The 23,556-nt window shown below is 41.1% G+C and overlaps 1 protein-coding gene across 1 annotated transcript in view; it reads right to left on the reverse strand.

The window, feature by feature from the left end:
* LOC141273766 (protein ELYS-like) overlaps nt 1-23,556 on the reverse strand; it is a 111,474-nt gene that overhangs the window by 42,919 nt on the left and 44,999 nt on the right. Inside the window, exons 15-22 of the mRNA XM_073686104.1 lie at nt 23,184-23,324; nt 22,441-22,545; nt 20,594-20,687; nt 19,548-19,665; nt 15,946-16,002; nt 15,531-15,677; nt 9,792-9,979; nt 9,511-9,655 (exon numbers count right to left, since the gene is read on the reverse strand). Coding sequence (XP_073542205.1) covers nt 9,511-9,655; nt 9,792-9,979; nt 15,531-15,677; nt 15,946-16,002; nt 19,548-19,665; nt 20,594-20,687; nt 22,441-22,545; nt 23,184-23,324 — 995 coding nt within the window. The remainder of the gene's footprint in view (nt 1-9,510; nt 9,656-9,791; nt 9,980-15,530; nt 15,678-15,945; nt 16,003-19,547; nt 19,666-20,593; nt 20,688-22,440; nt 22,546-23,183; nt 23,325-23,556) is intronic.

Here is a 23,556-nt window from a genome sequence, read left to right on the forward strand (position 1 = left end):
TCACAAGCACACTCCGTGACTCACTGACCGTCTCATGCACTGCAGTACACGAAAAATGTCCCACAGTGGGACGAAGTACAAAGAAAAGTGAAAAAGTAAAATAAAATATGTAAAAAACACACCCAAAAAAGCACACCCAAATCACAAAAAGTCATTTTGCCACTCAAAAAGCAGTGTTTGTGAAAAAAAAACAACCCCAAAACCCCCACAATTGTTAACACCGTATCCAGAACGACCAACTTTATAAAACTGGTACGTTATTTATTCCTTATGGCGAACAGCGTTAAGAAAATAAAAAAACCACCAAAAATGTCACTTTTTCATCAGACTGACTCACAAAAATTTTAATAAAAAGCTTTCAAAAAGTCATATGAAGAAAAAAAGAATGGTATAAATTAAAATCGCCAACCCGTCCCGCAAAACAAACAAACCGCAATATGGCTCATTCAGCAAAAAAAAAAAAAGTTACAGTTCTCAGAATATGGCAATGTAAAAACTAATTCATTTTTGTAAAACATTGTTTTTAGTGTGTAAAAATAGCAAAGCATAAAAAAACAATATAAATCTGGTATCTCTGTAATCGTACCGACCCAATGGACAAATCAGTCTTATCACTTACCACACAGTGAACGGCGCAAAAAATAAAAAACATAAATAACTAAATTACTGTTTTTTGTTCATTGTGTCTGAATATCTGAATAAAAAGCAATCATAAAACATTATGTGCCCCAAAATGGCAACAAAAAAATCTGTAACTCGTCCCGCAAAAGAGGGATTTTTGGTACTCACCGTAAAAGCTCTTTCTTTGAGCCTTTATTGGTGGACACAGGTAGCCATGAGTGTATGCATCTGTCGCTGGGAGGCCGCTAGGCAAAAAAAGAATTAGCTCCTCCTCAGCAGTATACACCCATCGACTGGCACAAAGCTCATCAGTTAGTGAACAAGCAGTAAGAGAAGCAACAAACAACCGAACTATATACAGGCCCAACAGAGGCACATAGGCCCAACATAGGCATAAACCAGGGAGGATGCCGTGTCCCCCAGTGAAGGCTCTAAGAAAGATTTTACAGTGAGTACAAAAAATCCTTCTTTCGTTATTGCTTCATTGGTGGACACAGGTAACCATGGGATGTCCTAAATCAGTCCCAAGGAGGGAATAGAATAATTGACAAATCAGCTTGGACGGCAGGCGACCGCCGTTTGCAGAATCTTCATACCTAGGCCAGCATCAACCGAGGCATAGATATCTACTCTGTAGAACCTTGTGAAAGTGTAACGAGATGACCAGGCATCAGCTTTGCCAACAGGCCTCTGAAACCCAGATTTGCAAACAGCCCAGGAAGCCCCCAACACTTGGGTGGAGAGCGCTCTTACTCCCGGAAGGGGTGGCCTGTGTGTAGCGCGATATGCCTCCAGTATAGCCGAGCGAATTCAGCGATGGGTAGATTTTGTAGCAGGGAGATCCTTGCGATGACCCTCAGATGACAAACAAGGTGTCAGAACATCTGAATGAAGCAGTCCTTGATAGGTAGACACAGAGCTCTGCTCAGGTCCAGATTGTGAAGGGATCTTTCAAGGGGATGAACCAGAGATGACCAGAAAGAAGGCAGAACAATGTCCTCGTTGATGTGGAATGAGGAGACTACCTTAAGAAAGGAGGAACTGGTCTGAAAACTACCTTGTCCTGATGGAGAATGAGAAAAGGAGAGCGACTAGAGAGCTGCCAGCTCAAACTCTTCTGATGGACGTGATGGCTACCAAAAAGGCAACCTTCCAGGAAAGGAATGACGACAAGATGTCATGGATAGGTTCGAAGGGGGCTTGCTTATTTTAGGTCCCAAAGGCCTACAGGAGGGGAATATGGCAAAGCCAGGCGAGCAACTCCATGAAGGAAGGTCTTGAGCTTGGGACGAGAAGCCAAATTCCGTTTAAAAAGAATTGAGAGTGCAGAGATCTGAACCTTGAGAGTACTGATAGAAAGCCCGGAGTCGAGTCCCAACTGGAGAAAAGCCAAGATGGATGGAAGAGAAAAAGACATGTGAGCAGAAAAGGTTGTTTTCACACCATCAAAAAAAAAAAAAGAAAGAAAAAAAAAAGGCCTTCCAAGTCCGATGTTAAATGCGTGAGGACACGGGCTTTCTTGCTCTGACCATGGTCTGTATGACCTGGGATGAAAAACATGCTTCTCTCAAAACCAATGCCATTAAATTCAGAGACCGAGAATTCTGGTGGAAGAGGGGACCCTGAGAGAGAGAGAGTAAGTCCCTTCTGGGCCAGTCTACAGCCACCAAGATTACTGGGACTCCCTCTGCCTTGATCTTCTTGATGACTCTCGGGATCAGTGGCAGAGGCGGAAAGAGGTAAGGAAGATGAAAATGAAATCATGGAATGAGGAGGGTGTCATAACCGACTGCCAGAGGGGTAGCGAGACCTGGCTACGAAGTGAGGCACCATTAGATAGACGTCGGTGGTGCCCCATCTGTGACAGATCTTATCGAACACGATGGGGTTGAGTGTCCACTCGCCCGAGGAGAGTCTGATGACTAAGGAAGTCGGCGGCCCAATTGTCCACCCCCAGAATGTGTACTGACGATATTGCTGGCACGTGTCACTCGGCCCAGACCAGAATCCATGAGACCGCCGTGATAACGGATTTGCGGCGTGTTAAGCCCTGTCGGTGTATGTATGCCACGGCTGTGGCGTTGTCTGATTGAATGCATACTGGATAACCTGCTAGGAGATTCTACCAGTGGAGAAGGGAGATGTAGAAGACTCCATCAGCCAAAAAATAAAAAAAGTTATAGGTCACAGAAAAAAGCGATACAAAATTTTTTTTTCAATAAAACACTCTTTATTGTGTAAAAGCGCCAAAACATAAAAAAAATATATAAAATGTGGCACTGATGAAAACGTACTGACCCAAAGAATAACGCTGCCTTATCAATTTTACCACATGTGGAAATGCATTAAAAAAAACAAAAAAAAAAACAAAAAAAAAAAAACAATTCCTGAATTGTTGCTTTTTGTTTATTCTGCCTCCTAAAAATCGGAAGAAAAAAGCGATCACAAAATGTCACGTGTCCAAAAATGGTACCAATAAAAAACAAGCCATCACATGACTGTCGGCCAAAATATGGAAAAATTATAGCTCTCAAAATATGGCAATTCTAAAACTAGTCTATGCAAAAAAAAAAAAAAAAAAAAAGCGTCTTAGTGTGTGACAGCTATCAATCATAAAAATCTGATATGAATCTGGTATCGCTGTAATCGCACCGACCCGAAGAATAAGGTCGTCTAATCACTTATACCGCACGAGGAACGATGTAAAAAATAAACGCTAGGGTTAGGGTTGGGATTTCTTTAAAAGTGAAAAAAAAAAAAAAAAAAGATGATATGGTGACTAGTGTTGAGCGGAAGTGCTCACTACTTGAGTCTGCATCGGGTGCTCAGGTATGCGCTGAGTATCGCGGATGCTCGAGTGACATGCTCAAGTCTCCGCCCCATATGCTTCGTTGCCAAAAAAAAAAAGTTGCGTTGATTGCCTGCCATGCACGAGTGGTCCCCGCATGTTTTTTTTTTTTTGGGTGTCTAACAACCATGAAACATGCGAGCGGGGACTCGAACATGTCACTCGAGCACTCGCGATACATGGTGCATACCCGAGTACTCAAGTAGCGAGCACTTGCACTCAAGACTAATGACAACTTGATGACCTAATGTTATCAAATTCTGTGTCGTACCTCTAAGTTCAAAATGTTCACTATACCCCTTGATAAAATCCTTGAGGGGTCTAGTTTTTAAAATGGGGTCACTTGTGGGGGGTTTCCACTATTTAGGCACATCAGGGGCTCTCCAAACGCGACATGGCTTCCACTCTCAATTCCAGCCAATTTTGTGTTCCTTTCTTTCTGAACCATGCCGTGCGCCAAAACAGTCTATTTTCCCCACATATGGGGTATCGGTGCACTCAGGAGAAATTGCACAACAGTTTTTGGGGTCAATTTTCACCTCTTACCTTTGTGAAAATGAAAAATTTGGGGCTAAAAGATCATTTTTGTAGAAAAAGTTAGCTTTTTTTATTTTCACGGCTCCATGTTCTAAACTACTGTGAAGCACCTTGGGGTTCAGGGTGCTCACTACACATCTAGATAAGTTCCCTGAGGGGTCTAGTTTCCAAAATTGTGTCACTTGTGGGAAGTTTCCACTGTTTAGGCACATCAGGGGCTCTCCAAACACAACATGGCATCCGCTAATTATTCAAGCAAATTTTACATTCAAAAACTCAAATGGCGCTCCTTTCTTTCTGAATCCTGCCGTGCGCCCAAACAGTGGTTTTCCCCCACATAATGGGTATCGGCGTGCTGAGGAGAAAATTGCACAACAAATTTTGGGCTTTATTTTTTCTGTTACACTTGCGAAAATAAAAATTGTGGTCTAAAGTAAAATTTTTGTGAAAAAAAAATAAAAATGTTCATTTTTTTCTTCCACATTCCAAATATTTGTGTGAAGCACCTGAAGGGTTAATAAACTTCTTGAATGTGGTTTTGAGCACGTTGAGGGGTGCAGTTTTTAGAATGGTGTCCCTTTTGAGTATTTTCTGTCATAAAGGCCCTTCAAAGTCACTTCAAATGTGATGTGGTCCCTAAAAAAAATGGTTCTGTAAATTTTGTTGGAAAAAAGAGAAATCACTGGTCAACTTTTAACCCTTATAACTTCCTAACAAAAAAAAAAATTGGTTCTAAAATTGTGCTGATGTAAAAGTCGACACGTGGGAAATGTAAAAGTAGACACGTGGGAAATGTAAAAGTAGACACGTGGGAAATGTAAAAGTCGACACGTGGGAAATGTAAAAGTAGACACGTGGGAAATGTAAAAGTAGACATGTGGGAAATGTAAAAGTAGAAACGTGGGAAATGTAAAAGTAGAAACGTGGGAAATGTTATTTATTAACTATATTGTGCTACATATCGCTCTGATTTAAGGGCATGAAAATTCAAAGTTTGAAAATGTCTTTTTTTTTTTTACAAATAAATGCAAGTCATACTGAAGAAATTTTACCACAATCATGAAGTACAATATGTCATGAAAAAACATTCTCAGAATCAGGGGGATCCGTTGAAGCGTTCCAGAGTTATTACCTCATAAAGTGACAGTGGTCAGAATTGTAAAAACTGGCCTGGTCATTAATGAGCCGACCACCCTCGGGGGGTTAAAGAATCTGTCACCAAATTTTTGCTATGTAATCTGAGAGCAGCATGATTTAGAATTTGGAAAATTAGAAATTTTGAAACTCAGAATTTACTGTCATGGAGCCAGATAGCTAGGTCACAAAAAAATAGTTAAGCATTTAAGACGTTAACATAATTTTTCCAACATTTCTTTATTTTGCTTGGCTGTTAGAAGGCTTAAAAGTTAAGCAGCAATTTTTTATAGACATTTACAAAATCTATTTTTGAAGTGACTGAGGGGCATTTATATTGGAAACCCTCAAAAAGTCATGGTGTCCCCTTCCTGACCAGGCAACATTTTTCAATTCTGACCGATGTGTGGCAATAATTCTGGAATGCGACATCATATCTCAGTAATTATGACACATATTAGTGATAAATTTAGGTCAATATGCTTTGTGTTTATGAAAAGATTGGAAATTTGACAAATTAAAAAAAAAGTCAAACTTTTCATTTTTATGCCTTTAAAAAAAGATGGTCATACCACTAAAAATAAATAAACTAATATTTGCCACATGTCTACTTTACATAAGCAACTTTTTTTTTAAAACAATTTTTTTGTTACGTTACAATTGTTAAAAGTTTATCAGCAATTTTTCATTTTTCCAACAAAATAAAAAATGTTGGTTTTGTAAATTAAGTGACTTTGAGGTGCCTATGTGACAGAAAATACCCAAAAGTAACACCTTTTAAAAACTGCACCCCTCAAAGTCTTCAAAGCCACATTCAAGAAGTTTATTAACTCTTTAGGTGCTTCGCCGGAATTAAAGCAATATGGAAGAAAGAATAAATACAATTTTACATTTTTCCCACAAAAATGTTGCTGTGGTCCCAAATGTTTCATTTAAATCGAGAAAAAGGAAAGAATGTACCCCAAAATTTGTTGCAATTTCTCCCAAGTACACAGATACTCCATATGTGGAGGAAAACTACTATTTGGGCGCACGGCAGGGCTTGGAAGGGATAGAGCACCATTTGACTACAAAATTGCCTTCAATAGATAGTTAACTCCATGTCGTGTTTGCAGAGCCCCTATGTGCCTAAACAGTGGAATCCCCCTGACAAGTGACCCAAGTTTGGAAATTACACACCTCAATGAATATTTCTAGAGGTTTGGTGAGCACCTTGAACCCAGAAGTGCTTCACAGAATTTTATAACGCTAACCCGTGAAAATGAAAGATCACATTTTTCCATCAAATATGTTGGTTTTGCCCCAAACTTTTCATTTTCACAAGAGAAGCAGGAGTAATTGGGCAACAAAATTTGTTGTGCAATTTCTCCCGAGTACGTCGATAACCCATATTTAGGGGAAAACTACAGGCAGTGCTCGGAAGTAAAGGAGACATATTTGAATTTTGGTGTGCCATTTTGACTGGAATTTATTGGAGAAACCCCCCACAAGTGACCCCATTTTGGAAACTACACCACTTGAGAAATTCATCTAGGGGTGAAATGAGCATTTTTAACCCTCAGGTGACTCACAGAATTGTATAATATTGGACTGAGTAAATTGAAGAAATTGATTAACAAATTGGATAAATTTTTCGAGTTTGCCAATACCCCATATGTGGTTGAAAGCTAGTTTTAAGGCAGAGTGCAAGGCTCAGAAGGGAAGGAGCACCATAGGAGTGCAGATTTGCTGGAATGGTTTGAGGGTGCCATGTTTCATTGGCAGTGTCCCTTACATTGCCAGTTAAACAGACACCACCAATAAATTTCCACACATTACAAACTACACCCCTCAATAAATTCATGCAAGGGTGCAGTTAACATGTGGACATCACATGTGTCTCACAGCATTTTATACCATTGGGTGGTGAAGAAACAATTATCACATTTTTAACACTATAATGTTGTTTTAGCCTTAAATTTTACATTTTTATAAGAATTAATAGGAAAAATTGCACAACTACCTGTGAGGTCCATTTTTCCCCCAGAGCACCAATACCCAACATGTAGCAGGAACTACATTTCAGGCACAGTGGAAAGCTCAGAAGGGAAAGAGCACCATATTGTAGTACAGATTTTACTGTTATGATTTACGGGTGCCATGACCCACTGGAAGAGCCCCTGAGGTGCCAGAACAGCAGAACCTTACCAATAGTGACCCACATTTTACAAACTACACTTCAGTGAATTCACCCTACACCACGGGTGTGTCACAGAATTTTATACCATTGAGCAGTGAAGAAAAATAATTTAATTTTCCATTTTCACACAGGAAAATGAGTAAAAATGGTACCAAAATTTGCCACACAATTTCTTCTGAATGTGGCAATACAGCACTGCTTAGCCATACAGCGAGACTCAGGATGGAAGGAGCATTATTTGTCTCTCTGTGAACAAGTTATAGTAGAATGTGTCACAGAATAATACCTGATGAAGACACCCGAGCAGTCTCAAAAGATTGCTATTTGTTACCATCTTTTCAGTTAGCAATTAAAAGGCATCAACCACTGAGGACTCTTAAATTTGAATATTTTTCTATCTACTGTCTAACACAGTAAAAAGATATTTTTTATCCTGTATTCATACCACAAAAATGTTGTTTTACGAGGGAAAATGGGTAGAAATGGTACCAAAGTTTATCACACAATTTCTGCTGACCAAGCAATACCTCATATGTGGCTATACAGTACTGCTTACCCACATGGTGAGACTCGGGGGGAGGAAGCGCTAGGACTCTTTGAGAATAAATTATTGTAGAATAGTTTGTGGACTCCACATACAGAGCCCAACGTACCAGAAGGGCAGAACCTCCCCCTCGAGTAACCCTATTTTGGAAATTACACCCAATTGGGAATTTATTTACAGGTGTAGTGACAATTTTAATGGATGATGCAGAGTTAAAAATGCAAACCTGCCATTGTAGTGCCCATACATTATGCCCAACCTGTGCTTCCGGAAACATGTACCCCGTAATTTAAGCGGGCCCTCAACGCTACAGAAGTGCCAAATTTGTGGACGCTAAACGTGGTTTAGGCACATTGTGCAGCTTAGACGGAGGGGGGCATTTGGATCTGGGAGTGCAGAATTTGCTGGATTTCTTTTGCGGTGAGCAATTTCACTTTTCCAGAGCCTTTGTGCAACCAGTAAGGTGGAAACCCTCTATATTTCCACTGACAGGTGACGGACCTGAGTGGGGACTTGTTTTTTTGTGAATTAAATCAAAGCTTTTATTGGGAACATTTTACATAACATTTGGGATCACATCTATACTGCGCTCTACGTTGAGCACTTACATTGGGGTTTCCATCTAAATCTCCGAATGATGTGATTCAGATGAAACCCCTGAGGGATCCATTCTCCTCTATGATGATGCAACAGAGTTCCTCTGTACTCGGTCTGGTCTCTCATCATAGAGAGCAGGATAAATGTGAGCTGAGCCTTACTTAAATCTTTAGGAGGCAAAGTGAACAAATCAACAGAATTGGTTTTATTTTCAACGCCTTCACTGTGGGTCAGCATGATTACAGAGACACCAGGTTTATTACTTTTTTTGTGTTTGGCCACTTTTGCGCCCTAAACCCCCCCCCTTTTATAAAAAAAAACACAACAGTTTTTGCATCCCCATATTTTGAGAACTATAATGTTTGTATATTTCTGCTGACAGTCATGTGAGGACTATAGCTTTTTTTTTTTTTTATTTCTCCACTGATGAAGCTGTATGGCGTCTTTTTTTTGAGGGAGAAGATGACGACGTTACCAGCTATTTAAATACGTCTTTTTTATTGCATTTTGTTCCACTTTTTTCAATGGTATGATGAAAAAGCATAGTTTGCCATTTTATGGTGTTCACTGAAGGGGTTAAATAGTGAGTTTTATAGTTCGGGTCGTTTTGGATGTGGTAATACAAAATGAGCACTTTTTCGTTTCTCTTTACAGACATATACATATTTATTGAATTATTTTTAATTTTTTGTTCTTATTTAAAAATATTTTTTAAATTTTTTAGTTTTTTTACTTTACTTCATTCCTTTATGGGATTTTACCTTTTATTACTCTGATCACTGGGATAATGCATTACACCTGTCAGTGTTACACAAACAAAAGACTTTTAGGCCATCCTTCTTGCATGGTCTAACAGGCCACTGTAGCTGGCAGACGGAGGTCATTATTTGACCTCAGATTGCCATGACTGCCATCAGGAGCCCGTGTTTGTGTCGCAGGGGTGCTGATTGGGTGGGAGAGGGCTTCTAAAAGCTGCGATAGCGAGAACGAGACAGACAGAGTAAAGAAACTTTCTACAGTCATGGTTATGCTGGCTTTATGGCCTCTTACTTGTTCAGAATCTGTGAAGGCAAGCTTCAGCAAATCTTCCACAAGCCCCATTTCTTGACATGTTTCATACATATGTTTCAGCAGCTCTTCAACATTCAATCGGCTGGAGTGGAGCTTTTGCAGATTCCAGGCCTCAAAAATGTGCCTACAAATTGTGATAGGTCATTAAATATACAGCCAGTGGATACCATAAACCTATCGCTGTGCCCCAATTCATCATGATTCTTTAATTGTCTAAAGACAACTAGAAATTAACATGTGACAAAGGCAACAAAACTTACCTGTTTTCTAAAAATACAGTCATGTGACGTTTGACCTCTGCACTGTTGAATATTGGAGGCTTCATAGCTAGAATATAGCGTAGGGCCAGTCTGTGGTCTCCATGGCACATTAAGGTCTCTATAATCAGATTGTGCTGCCATGGCATTACCTTACTTGTGGCAGGATGGAGCAGACAGTCCACTGAATTCTAGAAGTGGAAAAAAGATCTGTTATTCTTTCTTAAAGGGAACCTATCACCTCCAAAAAACATATTTCTCTGCAAAATGAGTGGTAATAATGGCCCTCTGCAGACTGACTGGCTGCTCTGCAGAGCGTCAACTGCAGGGACAGTGATTCCAGTCACGCTCACTGTATGGACTAGCAGCTCCCTGCACCATCCTATGGAAGAGGGAAAAGGAAAAAAAGCTAGAATAAAACTTAACCCTTTCAGGGCATGGTGATTTTTTTATTTTTGCAGTCATTTTTTTTACATTTCGCCATCAAAAAATGTATGAGGGCTTATTTTTTACAGGACAAATTTTAATTTTGAATAGTGCCATTCATTTTACCACACAATATACTGAATAATGGTAAAACAAGCTTCAAGTGGGTTCAAATGGAGGAAAAAAAATGCATCCCAATCCTCCATTATTGGATTTTATTTTTTTTTAGGGTGTTCATTTGGCGGTTGACGGCAGTCCGATTACAGTGATACCAAACATGCAGCAATTTCTCTATATTTAACTAGAGACTTTGAGAACATGTTTCATGTGTAACTGGACACAATGGTTGCAGTGAGGAATAAATATGGTTTTTTTCTCATTTTGGCTCTGTTGCGATGATATTAGCAATGTATTTTGCACCTAACAAGTTAACAATTGTTAAGTGCAAGGGGGTGTTCTTGTTTCCACAGGGGGTTGTGCACTTTTCCTCCAATCATAAGCAGGCAGCAACAAAGCATATAAAGAACACCCCCCACCATAGCTTAGAGCAGGTTTCTCAGTGTGCGATGTACCTCTTCTAGCCTAACCTCCTGCATGAGTGGCAGTGTGCAGGGAGGGGCAGAACAGCGGAGTTTAAAGGGAATCTGCCACCCCCTGGGAGATAGCAGACCTCTAATATGGCCATACAGGGGATAGAAAACGTGCTTTTATAAAAACACATATCTCTGCAATCAGACCTCTACTATGGGCCATACAGGTAGTATAGAGTTACTTTTCTATAACCTGCATGCCCATAGTAGAGGTCTGATATCACCGGGGGGGTGACAGATTCCCATCAGACCTCTACTATGGGCCATACAGGTAGTATGGAGTTACTTTTCTATAACCTGCATGCCCATAGTAGAGGTCTGATATCACCGGGGGGGTGACAGATTCCCATCAGACCTCTACTATGGGCCATACAGGTAGTATAGAGTTACTTTTCTATACCCTGCATGCCCATAGTAGAGGTCTGATATCACCGGGGGGGTGACAGATTCCCATCAGACCTCTACTATGGGCCATACAGGTAGTATAGAGTTACTTTTCTATAACCTGCATGCCCATAGTAGAGGTCTGATATCACCGGGGGGGTGACAGATTCCCATCAGACCTCTACTATGGGCCATACAGGTAGTATAGAGTTACTTTTCTATAACCTGCATGCCCATAGTAGAGGTCTGATATCACCGGGGGGGTGACAGATTCCCATCAGACCTCTACTATGGGCCATACAGGTAGTATAGAGTTACTTTTCTATAACCTGCATGCCCATAGTAGAGGTCTGATATCACCGGGGGGGGGGGGTGACAGGTTCCCATCAGACCTCTACTATGGGCCATACAGGTAGTATAGAGTTACTTTTCTATCACCTGCATGCCCATAGTAGAGGTCTGATATCACCGGGGGGGACAGATTCCCATCAGACCTCTACTATGGGCCATACAGGTAGTATAGAGTTACTTTTCTATCACCTGCATGCCCATAGTAGAGGTCTGATATCACCGGGGGGGGTGACCGGTTCCCTTTAAATGTGTCCCATAAACCCTTCTGTCAGCTCTTTTCTAATCACTGATCGCACTGCAGACATAAACGGGATTACATCCTACTCACTGACAAACCTGCTCTACGCTATGGTGGGGCGTGTTTGCTATGTTGCTGCCGGCTTATGGATTGGTCAGCATCATACAGGTGTAAGAACCATACGTCACCAGTGACATCTCTGTGATAACTCATTACGGGTAAAATTTAAAAAAAAAAAAAAAAAAAAGAGGAAAAAAACACAAAACAAACATTTTATACTGCTCTGCAACCATTATTATATCCAGTTGAACATGGAAAATTTGGTGACCGGTCCTCTAAGTGGTCTTAGAAAGCAAAACATTATTTTGTGTTGCCATTTTCCTAGACTCTTGTGTGCTATCCTGACATTTTTATTGAAACCAATTTTGTGTACATATAATGCACGGTTTGCTTATTAATTACTTTTTTCCAGGTTGGTGAGGTGACCCAAAAAAATGAAATTCTAGCTTTTTTTTTTTATGGAGTTCACTAATGGGTTAATTCGTTACGTATTTTAATGGACTGTACTTTTATGAATGCAGCAACAACAAATGTTTTTGTTCCTTTATTTTTAAACTGAGGAAAAGGGGGCGATTTTAATTTATTCAACTTTTAAAAACTTTTTATTCACATTTTTGTGAAACCGGTGATCGTTTATAGCACATACAGTAATGCAGTATATACAGTGGGGAAAAAGTATTTAGTCACCAATTGTGCAAGTTCTCCCACTTAATAAGATGAGAGGCCTGTAACTGACATCATAGGTCGACCTCAACTACGAGAGACAAAATGAGAAAACAAATCCTGAAAATCACATTGTCTGATTTGGAAAGATTTTTTTTTTTCACATTTTGGTGGAAAATAAGTATTTGTCAATTACAAACAAGCAAGATTTCTGGCTCTCACAGACCTGTAACTTCTTCTTTAAGAGGCTCCTCTGTCCTCCACTCATTACCTGTAGTACTGGCTCCTGTTTGAACTTGCTATCATTATAAAAGACACCTGTCCATAACCTCAAACAGTCACACTCCAAACTTCACTACGGTGAAGACGAAAGAGCTGGCGAAGGACACCAGAAACAAAATTGTAGCCCTGCACTAGGCTGGGAAGACTGAATCTGCAATAGGCAAGCAGCTTGGTGTGAAGAAATCAACTGTGGGAGCAATAATCAGAAAATGGAACACATACAAAGACCACGGATATTCTCCCTCCATCTGGGGCTCCACACAAGATCTCACCCCGTGGGGTTAAAATGATCTCCAGAATGGTGAGCAAAAATCCCAGAACCACACGGGGGGACCTAGTGAATGACCTGCAGATAGCTGGGACCAACTTTACAGGCTACCATCAGTAACACACTACGCCACCAGGGACTCAGATCCTGAAGTGCCAGACGTGTCCCCCTGCATAAGCCATTACATGTCCGGGCCCGTCTGAAGTTTGCTAGAGAGCATTTGGATGATCCAGAAGAGTATTGGGAGAATGTCATATGGTCATCTGAAACCAAAGTAGAACTGTTTGGTAGAAGCACAACTCAGCGTGTTTGGAGGAGAAAGAATGTGGAGTTGCATCCAAAGAACACCATACCTACTGTGAAGCATGGGGGTTGCAACGTCATGCTTTGGGGCTGTTTCTCTGCCAAGGGACCAGGGCGACTGATCCGTGTACAAGAAAGAATGAATGGGGCCAAGTATCATGAGATTTTGAGTGAAAACCTCCTTCCATCAGCAAGGGCATTGAAGATGAAACGTGGCTGGGTCTTTCAGCATGACCATGATACTAAGCACACCGCCAGGGCAAAGAAGAAGTTTCTTCGTAAGAAGCATTTTTAAAGGTCCTGGAGTGGCCTAGCCAGTCTCCAGATCTAAACTCTATAGAAAATCTTTGGAGGGAGTTGAAAGTCCGTGTTGCCCAGTGACAGCCCCAAAACATCACTGCTCTAGAGGAGATCTGCATGGAGGAAAGGGCCAACATACCAGCAACAGTGTGTGCCAACCTTGTGAAGACTTACAGAAAACGTTTGACCTCTGTCATTGCCAACAAAGGATATATAACAAAGTATTGAGATGAACTTTTGTTATTGACCAAATATTTATTTTCCACCAAAATTTAAAAAAAAAATCTTTCCAAATCAGACAATGTGATTTTCAGGATTTGCTTTCTCATTTTGTCTCTCATAGTTGAGGTCTACCTATGATGACAATTACAGGCCTCTCGCATCTTTTTAAGTGGGAGAACTTGCACAATTGGTGGCTGACTAAATACTTTTTTTCCCCACTGTAGTTGAGATCGTGGTATTAAGAGGACAATGACAGAATCTTCAGCATACCACCGGCTGTCATAGTAACTAATCGGTCCCCACCAGATTGGCAGCAGTGTTTAAATTGGTAACCATCGCAACGGAAACTTCTCTCCGGCAGCGGCTGTTAGAGACTGATGTCAGCTATGTCTTACAGCCAGCATTAGCCAAGTGTGGAAGACGCTCAGCTCCTAAGTCCCCTCCACACATGCGGACCCCTTCCTAGGATGTGAATTCATGTCCTAATTCTGGAAAATTAACTTTTTTTCATCCCTTTCTCCAGTAAGCTTTCCAGACATGATTCCATAGCCACTTACCTGCAGATTACCACTATATATGCAGATAAATAGCATATTTTTTTGGAGGTGACAGGTTACCTTAAAGATGTGCAGAAGCCGGCAGCTCAGAGAAATGAGTAATAAAATCCTTAAAAGCAGTTGTCTGGGACTTTGCTAGTGACGGATTATCGTTACGATAGGTCATCAATATCTGAATGCTGGGGGTGTGACATTTAACTCCCCCCCCACCAATCAGATGCTTTAAGTGTCAGCTGTGGAGCTGCACAGCGCCATCAACTATAAAGTGGCCACAACCTGGTACTACACATTTGCCGCCTGTACAGTACACGGAAGACTACTGTGCAGTTGTCGGACTGTGTAATTCCGCTTCACAACTGAGTACGTCTGGCTGCCACTGGCAACTGGAAGAGCTGATAAGTGGGGGTGTGGAGAGTCTCACCCCCAATGATTGGAAACTGGTGACCTATCCTAAAGATTGTGAATCAATATTAAAGTCCCAAACCCTTTAACATACATAATATCAATTATAGACTATATATACATAGACACACACTGTATATTCAATTGCCGCAGCGCCTTGAGCAATGACGATGCTGTAGTTCCCAGCGGGTGACAGGTTGATGTGGACACAAGACAAGAATCGCAGACGTCTGCTCTGACAAAATAGTAAAGGCTGCAGTCAATACGCTGCGGATTTGCTGCGGCAGTCATGTGAAACAACAATGTCACCTGCCAGGAATAGCAGCGCCTATCTCGCTTGACTGCCAACCGTTGCGGAAGACTAATATACATTACTTTTCATTTCTAGGGGGAATGGAGTTAAGGGTTTGTCGGTAGTGGACAACCCCTGTAAATGAAGTGTGTATCTGAAGTAAAATGGTATGGATTGTGTGGAAGGACAAAACTCTAAATTCTCCGTTTTCTATTAGAGCCAGATCAGCTACATATCAGCATTTCTGAAGGGGTTTCTTCTTTATAAAGCAAAGTGAAAAGGTATTTTTACTGAACCGGTTGAGTTCAGTAGAATTACCAGGATGATATTACCAGCCCAGATATCTACACAACCTTAAGGGTACTATAATAATTAAAAATACAAGTAAACAGTAAAAACAATACCTGATAATCATTGTGATCCAGAAGCCAAAAGCCTTGAGTAAGTTTTATTAGACCACAAGGGATGGAAAAAGCTGCGGGAAATGATTCTATGGAAGAATCCGGCTTATCTGAGAACGAGTACATGACATCCAACAAAAAATAGACCATCTGGTATACAAGTGGTTAAGGTTATTTGCAATACATAGTCTTGTAAATAATTATAAATGTTTTGCACAAAACTATATGTTTTGGTTTAGACAAGAGAACTCTAGCTTAATTTGTGAAAGAAATTGGTGAACTTTTGGCCCACAGTGTTGCACTTTAAGCCAGGCCTTTTCCACTAAACCATACGCCTTTGTCTGGCATAAATCACAAATATGGTGGAAATCATGAGACCTTTTTGTTTTAGGTCATCTGGTAAACGGAAAAAGGATACAATTGTGTGTTTGTTTATTTCATCTGTATCTTCTAGTAGATACACGTCTAGAAGTGCCTGCAACACACAGTGTTAAAGATCAGTTAGCAAGAACGAAAAAAGTTAAAAAGGGGTATTCCCATCTCAAAGATCAAGCAGTAGTTATAATATTAGCAAATACCTCCAATTAAAAATTAAGTATAGTTCTTCAGATTCACTATGTCGCTTACCTCATGTGCATCCATGGATAATACCACTAGCAACTAACTCACTATATGATTTATCATAACCATAGATACCCAAGTTACTGGAATGACAACTGACAACGTGCAGGGATGGTCAGCTGTAAGAGACAGCAGCCATCGTGATTCAGCGCAGTGACAGGACCTCGCAGCGGCGTACATGAACAGCAGTTTGCGGGAATGCACTACCCTAAGTGCCGTACATATATGGCAGATGTTGTGAAGGGGTAAATAATACCATATCGTATATCATTCTTCTTCCGAGTTAAGTTGTATGACTATCATATTTTCTGTGCATGATTATAGGGGCAGCCATCTCGGGAGGGGTTCAGACATCAGATATGATGCTCCATTTCTAATCGGGGATAAATGTTCCTCTTTGGGAATGAAAGTTCCACGTTGGTGTGGGTCCCAACACCCAGACACCAACCGATTAGCAAGTCATCACCCATACTGCAAATAAGTGATAAAGGGGCTGTCCGGTTAAAACTAGTTGAGAGAGATGCTTTAGGGAGATAAAAAGTAGCATAGGACTATTATGAAGAAATTGAACATTTGTAAGTTTCAGCTTTACTTTTTTTTAAATTTTTCATACTACTATATTGAAAGAATAAGAAAAAAAATCAAAAAAGATGTTCAACATACCATATAAAGTACTGAAAAATGGGAAGACAACAGCAATGTGACCCAGTATATTCAATGAGAAAGGGATTTTACAGTAAGAAAAATGCAATTTTCACAATTCTATAATTGCGAGTTACAGGACCGTGAGCATCCCAGAGAACGCCCAATGGTTGGGGAAAAACAACAAATAACAAACCGCATACCAGACTGCAGCATCATATATCACAAGTTGGCAGAAGCCATAGTGTAAATCTTGTAAAATTTTACAAAAAGTGTGGACAGAGGCCAGATAGCAGCCAACCAGACTGCCCAGGAGGCTCCGACCAACCTTGTGGAATCAGCAGTAATCTTGAACAGTGGAGATTTACCCTTGGTCTTGTTAGCTTGCATAATAGCGAAACTGATCAATATGGGAATGGTTGTCTTGGAGGTTGACCAGCCTAGTGTGACCCATCAGGGATCACAAAAAGAGAATTGGATCTCTGGAAGATTTCCATAAGAAAGATAGGCCCTAATGGCTCTGACCATATCTAGACAGAGGGAAAACACTCACAGGGACCAGCAGGAGGATAGGCACAAGGAGGGGAGAACAATGTTATCATTAATGGGGAATGACTTGATCAACTTTTGGAAAACAATGTAGCACAGAGAACAAGAACAGCTTGTCCTGATAGGGAACAAAATAAGAGAGCCCCGCAGGAAAGGGAAGTGTGCTCAGGCACGCTATCAATGGAGGTTATTGCCACAAGAAATCACACCTTTTGTAAATACGAGACACGCCACAGAAGCATGACATCAACTTGCTGCCACTTTTTAGAGTCCTGAACTTTTATCTGAGGGATACTGAATGAGAGAAGAGCAAGGTAGTGGCTCTAGACACTAGCTACCTGGGCTTCAACAGAGGGAGGTATAGAAAATTTGACAACTAATTACTCTGCAAGGAGAAAATTACCTCAAACCTCCTAGACGAAGGCACGAGTTAGTCCGTACTGCCATTCTTTGGTAAGAGCATCACCAAGTCTTCATGGTTGGAAAAGAGAATGGTTGCCGGACTTGACGGAAGGAAACTACTTTTTGGGAAGGAGAGGAGGACACTACTTACTTGACTTCGAGGGTGGCCCTCATTGCCCAGCAAAGGTCATGCAATGCAGAGGCTAGCTTAGTATTCTGCTCAGACTCAGAATCACTCAGAGGTAACCCCTGGAGAATCAGACTGGGCAGGGGCAGACGCAATCTCATCCGCGGTGGCACTGTCCGAGGAATGCCAGAGGATGTGTGGGAAGAAATCCTATGTCTTGTGAAAGCATCTGTGCATAGGGAAGTATGCGCCTCAATTTCTATGTGAGACAGGGCAGAATTACTCGACTTAGGAAAGAAAACATTGACACGCAAGTTGGGCTAGCAAGCGATCTAGAGAAATCAACTGTGGACTGGGAGAGGGTGGCCAGGTTACTTTGAGCCAAAGTCAAAGATCTGGCACATGCTGCTCAGTTCTTTAGGGGAATCTAAGGGGTTGTGAGTAGGCGAAGCGTTAAGGCAGCCTCACTGACCACATGATAAAACATTTGTCACAGAGCAAACAAACAAAATAGGTGACCAGTGCAACAGGGGGAAAGCTTCCTAAAATAAGTTCTCCCTTGGAAAAGGACATGGCACATAGAAAAAAATTAAATAGGACCAGGACGACGCCTAAAAGTACCAGGGAGAGGTTCAAGAGCCGTAAAATCACAGAACTGCGTCCCAAAATTATGTTGGCAGCAGAAAGGTGGCTGGAGCTGTAGAAAGGAGGTGTAGACGAACAGGAAGATCAGATGGAGGCAAAGGAGAAGCCCAGGACTGAAAGCCAGTAAAAAAAAAAAGTGACCATCCCACAAACAGCGTGAAAAGTGCCCATTGACAACAAAAAGTCAAGCCTCAGATTATCCCGAGCAGGGAGAGCGAGATAAAATAGTTTTATGATATAGCACTACAAATTAGATTTTGAAAATTAGGAAATAAAAAGGAGACAATCCCCAAACAAACCCAGGAGGAAGCCCCTAAGGCAGAGGTTTGGAGGAGCAATTCAGTAGGCAACAGTGCGATTTGGGGGAGGGTGGGTTATAATACTCATCCTTCCAATTTTTTTTGGAAGTCCACAGGCTAAACCCTTCAGGAACCTCTACGGATTAGGGGCTCAATAGCACTCCACTGCAGCATCAGCCTTGGTGGATCGATGACCGGCGGAGATGGATGAGGAATAAAAGTTATTTCATTGAGTTGCTGGACAACCTTCTGTTGCCCGCTAAGCATTAGGAACTTTACATCAACTTCAGAGGCAGACATTTGAAATAGTAGCGATATATCCAATAACTTTTGTTAAAGCTACCGGATAAAGTATAAAGGTCTAAAACTGCAATGGAAAAAAGGAGGGAAAAATGTTCCAGCTTCTAACATCCAAGAATTTATTGAAGTAATCGATAAAAAGATGGTATGAAAATGTTTTCAAACGCTTAAAGAGGACCACACACCAGAACCTTTACTGATCATAATGAAGAGTCCACAGCAGAAACAGATCAGATACTTTCCATGCTGTTTTACACTGAACATGCATTTCAATGAGGTTCAGTTGTAAGTTCCACTTCAGCACCCAATTAGCATTAACACTTTGGAAGAGAAAGAACTTGGCCTGTGATGTATAGTTAAATGGGTTTGAAGTGATTGGAACAGTACTAAACAGTTATGGCATAAACATAAGATTGCCTTATTGGTTTTTCTTACATGCAAGGTAGCAGGTGGATATTTGCCTGAGCCACCGTCTCTCTTCCATAAATGCTCAACTCTTTCTCCAAGCCAAGAAATCAGGTTATCGATCATCAAGGTAGAATTCCATTTACCTCTGTAACATAGGAAACATAAAAAGTGTTACCTTTATACCCCTAAAAGCAATAAAAAAAATGTTGCGCAATATTATTAATCAGTTTGTATAACTCCTTAAAGGCAAGGGTCACGTTTGGCCTTCAGAACAATTTTTTAATTTTGTAATCTCTGCCTTCTGAAAATGTCTGAGAAGTTTTATTCATCTGTTATCATGGCCATATACATTTACAAATTTAAAATGTTTTCTTATATTTAATTAAATGTTACTTTTTTTCTCCCCCTTAACAGTCTCAGATTTGGATGTTGTCAATAAGTATTCAGCCCAGGGTCATTTATATACGGTCAGACCTGGACACTCCAGCGCTTCTAGAACCTTGTAATTGTGGCTTTCCAGCAGCACAAAGTAACATGTAGGTCGGACAGCAATTAACAGCCTCTGATCTATACAGAAGAACCTAATCCAATCCGGTCCCAATGATGGCATTTACACCAAAAGCTCTCTGCTCCAACTAAAACGTGTGCACTTTCATGCGGCAGAAATGGGGTGATGGAGAAGGATGAATGTGTTACCTAGCATGCAATTTTTGGGGAATAAATCCAATAAAAGGAGCAAGACTCTTTCCTTTAGATTTTTCAATTTTGTGTCAAGGGAAAAAAAAAAAAAAACCACCATCAGCAAAGGGCTTATTCAGACGTCTAAGCACAGACGCTAATGCACAGACTGGCTGCGGGTCTCCAGACCCAAGCGTGACAGCTTCATGTATTTCTATGAGCCGGTCACTCTCGAGTCTGGAGAGCAGTGGCCAGAATGTGCATTGCAGCTCCATCTCAGACAGTTTTTATGGACGTCTGAATGAGCTCCAATAGGGATTTCTGACAAACTGACTAGAAAAAGTGGTAGGGAACTGAAGTCCGTATTACAGAAAACAGAGCAACATTTTCACTACCTAGACAAATGCTCCAACTTTTTCCGACGCTCAGCATAGTAGTGCTGAACCAGTTGATAATTGTAGTATGGCCTGGTCAACTGCACGGCTCCATCTGACAGAATGAACAAGGAAAAAAAAGGGAGAATAAACACAAGTATATAGCAAAATGAAAAACAAACAGTACATTCATTTTGTTTTGGTCAAGAAAATCGTGACAATTGCAGCAAAACATTTATTAGTTAAGGGGGTTGTTCGGTCACAACAAATTTGATGACCTATCCAACAAGGCCATTTGCTAATTTAAAAAAAAAGTTCTTGCTCTAGATCAAAAGTGCATAATCTGTGGCCCAGGATACCCTTCAGTGTGCCCTCAACCATGTGCTTGGTCATATGTATTTTATATGTCATGGAGAAGACCAGCGAGGCATAGCACTGAAAGGGAAGGTAATTATGGTGTGCTGTGGGGTCATTTCTGGGGGAGCCGTATTGTGGCAGAATGTGCGAATCCTGATTCCTGTAGCACAGAAAGGAGAAGATCAGATGAAGAAATGTCACATGCGTGAATGGCCCTTATATGCATTGTAGATGATGGGAGAAGGGAAACACTAAACTGTTTCAGTGTCCTACACACAGTACAGACAAAAAGTTTGGACACACCTTCTCATTGAAAGATTTTTCTGTATTTTCATGACTATGAAAATTGTCCATTCACACTGAAGGCATCAACAGGACAATGACCCCAAACACACCTCCAGGCTGTGTAAGGGCTATTTGACCAAGAGAGAGAGTGATGGGGTGCTACGCCAGATGACCTGGCCTCCACATTCACCAGACCTGAACCCAATCGAGATGGTTTGGGGTGAGCTAGACCGCAGAGTGAAGGCAAAAGGGCCAACAAGTGCTAAGCATCTCTGGGAACTCCTTCAAGATTGTTGGAAGACCATTTCCGGTGACTACCTCTTGTAGCTCATCAAGAGAATGCCAAGAGTGTGCAAAGCAGTCATCAAAGCAAAAGGTGGCTACTTTGCAGAACCTATAATATAAGTCATATTTTCAGTTGTTTCACACTTTTTTGTTAAGTATATAATTCCACATGTGTTAATTCATAGTTTTGATGCCTTCAGTGTGAATGTACAATTTTCATAGTCCTGAAAATACAGAAAAATCTTTAAATGAGAAGGTGTGTCCAAACTTTTGGTCTGTACTGTATACTACAATGTATAGAGCTGAATGCATGGTCTCTTACTTTCTGGTCAGCAAACCAATTAGAATGGTACCTCTATTTTCCTCACGAGTGGGAGCTCTATAAATTGAACCAGCAACTAGTTGTTATTTATGGCACATACTTTCAATATAAAGTAAATGTCTCAGAAGGTAAGTCTTTAGTACTATTGCAGGCCATGGAGTTGGTTCGATCAGACCATGTTGTTCTCGGACCCAAAAAGGCTGTGCATTGGAGATGTTTTCTGCCCTGAAGGTTTATGCCGGGGTCCCACTAGCTTATGGCATCAGAAATGCTAATGAGTGTGGGCTCCTGCTCTGCTGGGAGCGTTAGCTGAGTGTCAGTGCCCGGATTCTCTCGCATGAGGGGATCGCAGCACAGCTGGAGAGGGGACGGAGAAAGTCATTTCTCCATCTCCTGTTGCCGGCGGGAATCGCACTGCACTCGGGTGATATCCAAGTGCAGTGTGATGTTTCACACGCACCCATAGACTTATATGGGCGCGTACAATCCAATTCTCGGGTACAATCGTTTTCGCATGAGAAAATAATCGCAGATGTGAGCTACACCATAGGGTAACATTGGGGTGAGTGCAATCTGATTTTTTTATTGGATTGAACAGCAAGTGGGAGCAAGCCCTTACCTGGGTTATCTGGCAGAAGACCACAACGACAAAACCAAAGGACTACAGAGGCATAGTGACTTAAGAGCTTGGTCACTGAAAGCTTATTGGTTAAGTTAACTAATCCTAATGAAGGAAAATAGGAAATGTTTAAGTCAAATAATGTAGGAAATACGTTAAAATATTTTGCTGTATTTGATACACATTACTTATTTGATGATACTGCCTAGGGCAAAAATCCGCTGACAAATGAAAACTGCATTAGACTGGGTAGAAGCCAAGAAGAATAATTGTCAACTTGATTTCCTTAACTTCTGGGTACTAGAAAAACTCAATGAAATGCACCCCATGGTGAGGGAAAGGGTCTATGTAGAAAAAGTTACGTTTTTGTAGGGTTCTTAGCATTTTGTCCTAATCACAAACTAATTCAAATGTTGATACTGATTGAGAAACCTGCTGACATGTAAGAAGTTTGGATCTGAAAGGATGGTGGCAGCTCAGCACTTGTAGCACTTCAGCTGTGACTGCCCGGCCTCTGACTCCACTTGCAAATCCAGCAACAGACACTCACTGCTGAGTGGTCACTGCTCTCAAAACCGAACAAATTCCCATTTGTTTCATCCGTTGATAGTTTTTATAAGTTTTAGATTTCGTAATGATAGGCAAACTTAAAATTCTAGCTTGTTTATATTATTATAATTAGAGTTGTTATGAAAAAACAAAGAAAAACAAAACACAGATGCGTTAGGTAGACCTTTCTGTACCTTGTTTTGTAAGCTCTTTGGCCTCTTTCCTAAAACAGTTCAAGACAATTGTAAGGTTACTGAGGCGGAGCTGACAGTGGTGTAGAGACTGGAGTGTCTGAGAATCAATGAAATGGCATGAACCATCAAAAAGCTGTGCACCTGCGGGAGAGAGAACACGTTAGCTGATGATCGGCCTTATGAATGTTTACCATAGAAGGCTTATTCCAGTTCTGCACTACGATCACACACGGGCTTAAGCCCCCGTCTCACATAGCGAGATCGCTAGCGATATCGCTGCTGAGTCACGGTTTTGGTGACTCACCAGCGACCTCACCAGCGATGTCGCTGTGTGTGACACTTTGCAACGATCAGGCCCCTGCTGTGAGGTCGC

Source organism: Phyllobates terribilis, unplaced genomic scaffold, assembly GCF_046119375.1.
Source record: "Phyllobates terribilis strain yellow unplaced genomic scaffold, ASM4611937v1 Scaffold_5__5_contigs__length_657084704, whole genome shotgun sequence".
NCBI lineage: Eukaryota > Metazoa > Chordata > Amphibia > Anura > Dendrobatidae > Phyllobates > Phyllobates terribilis.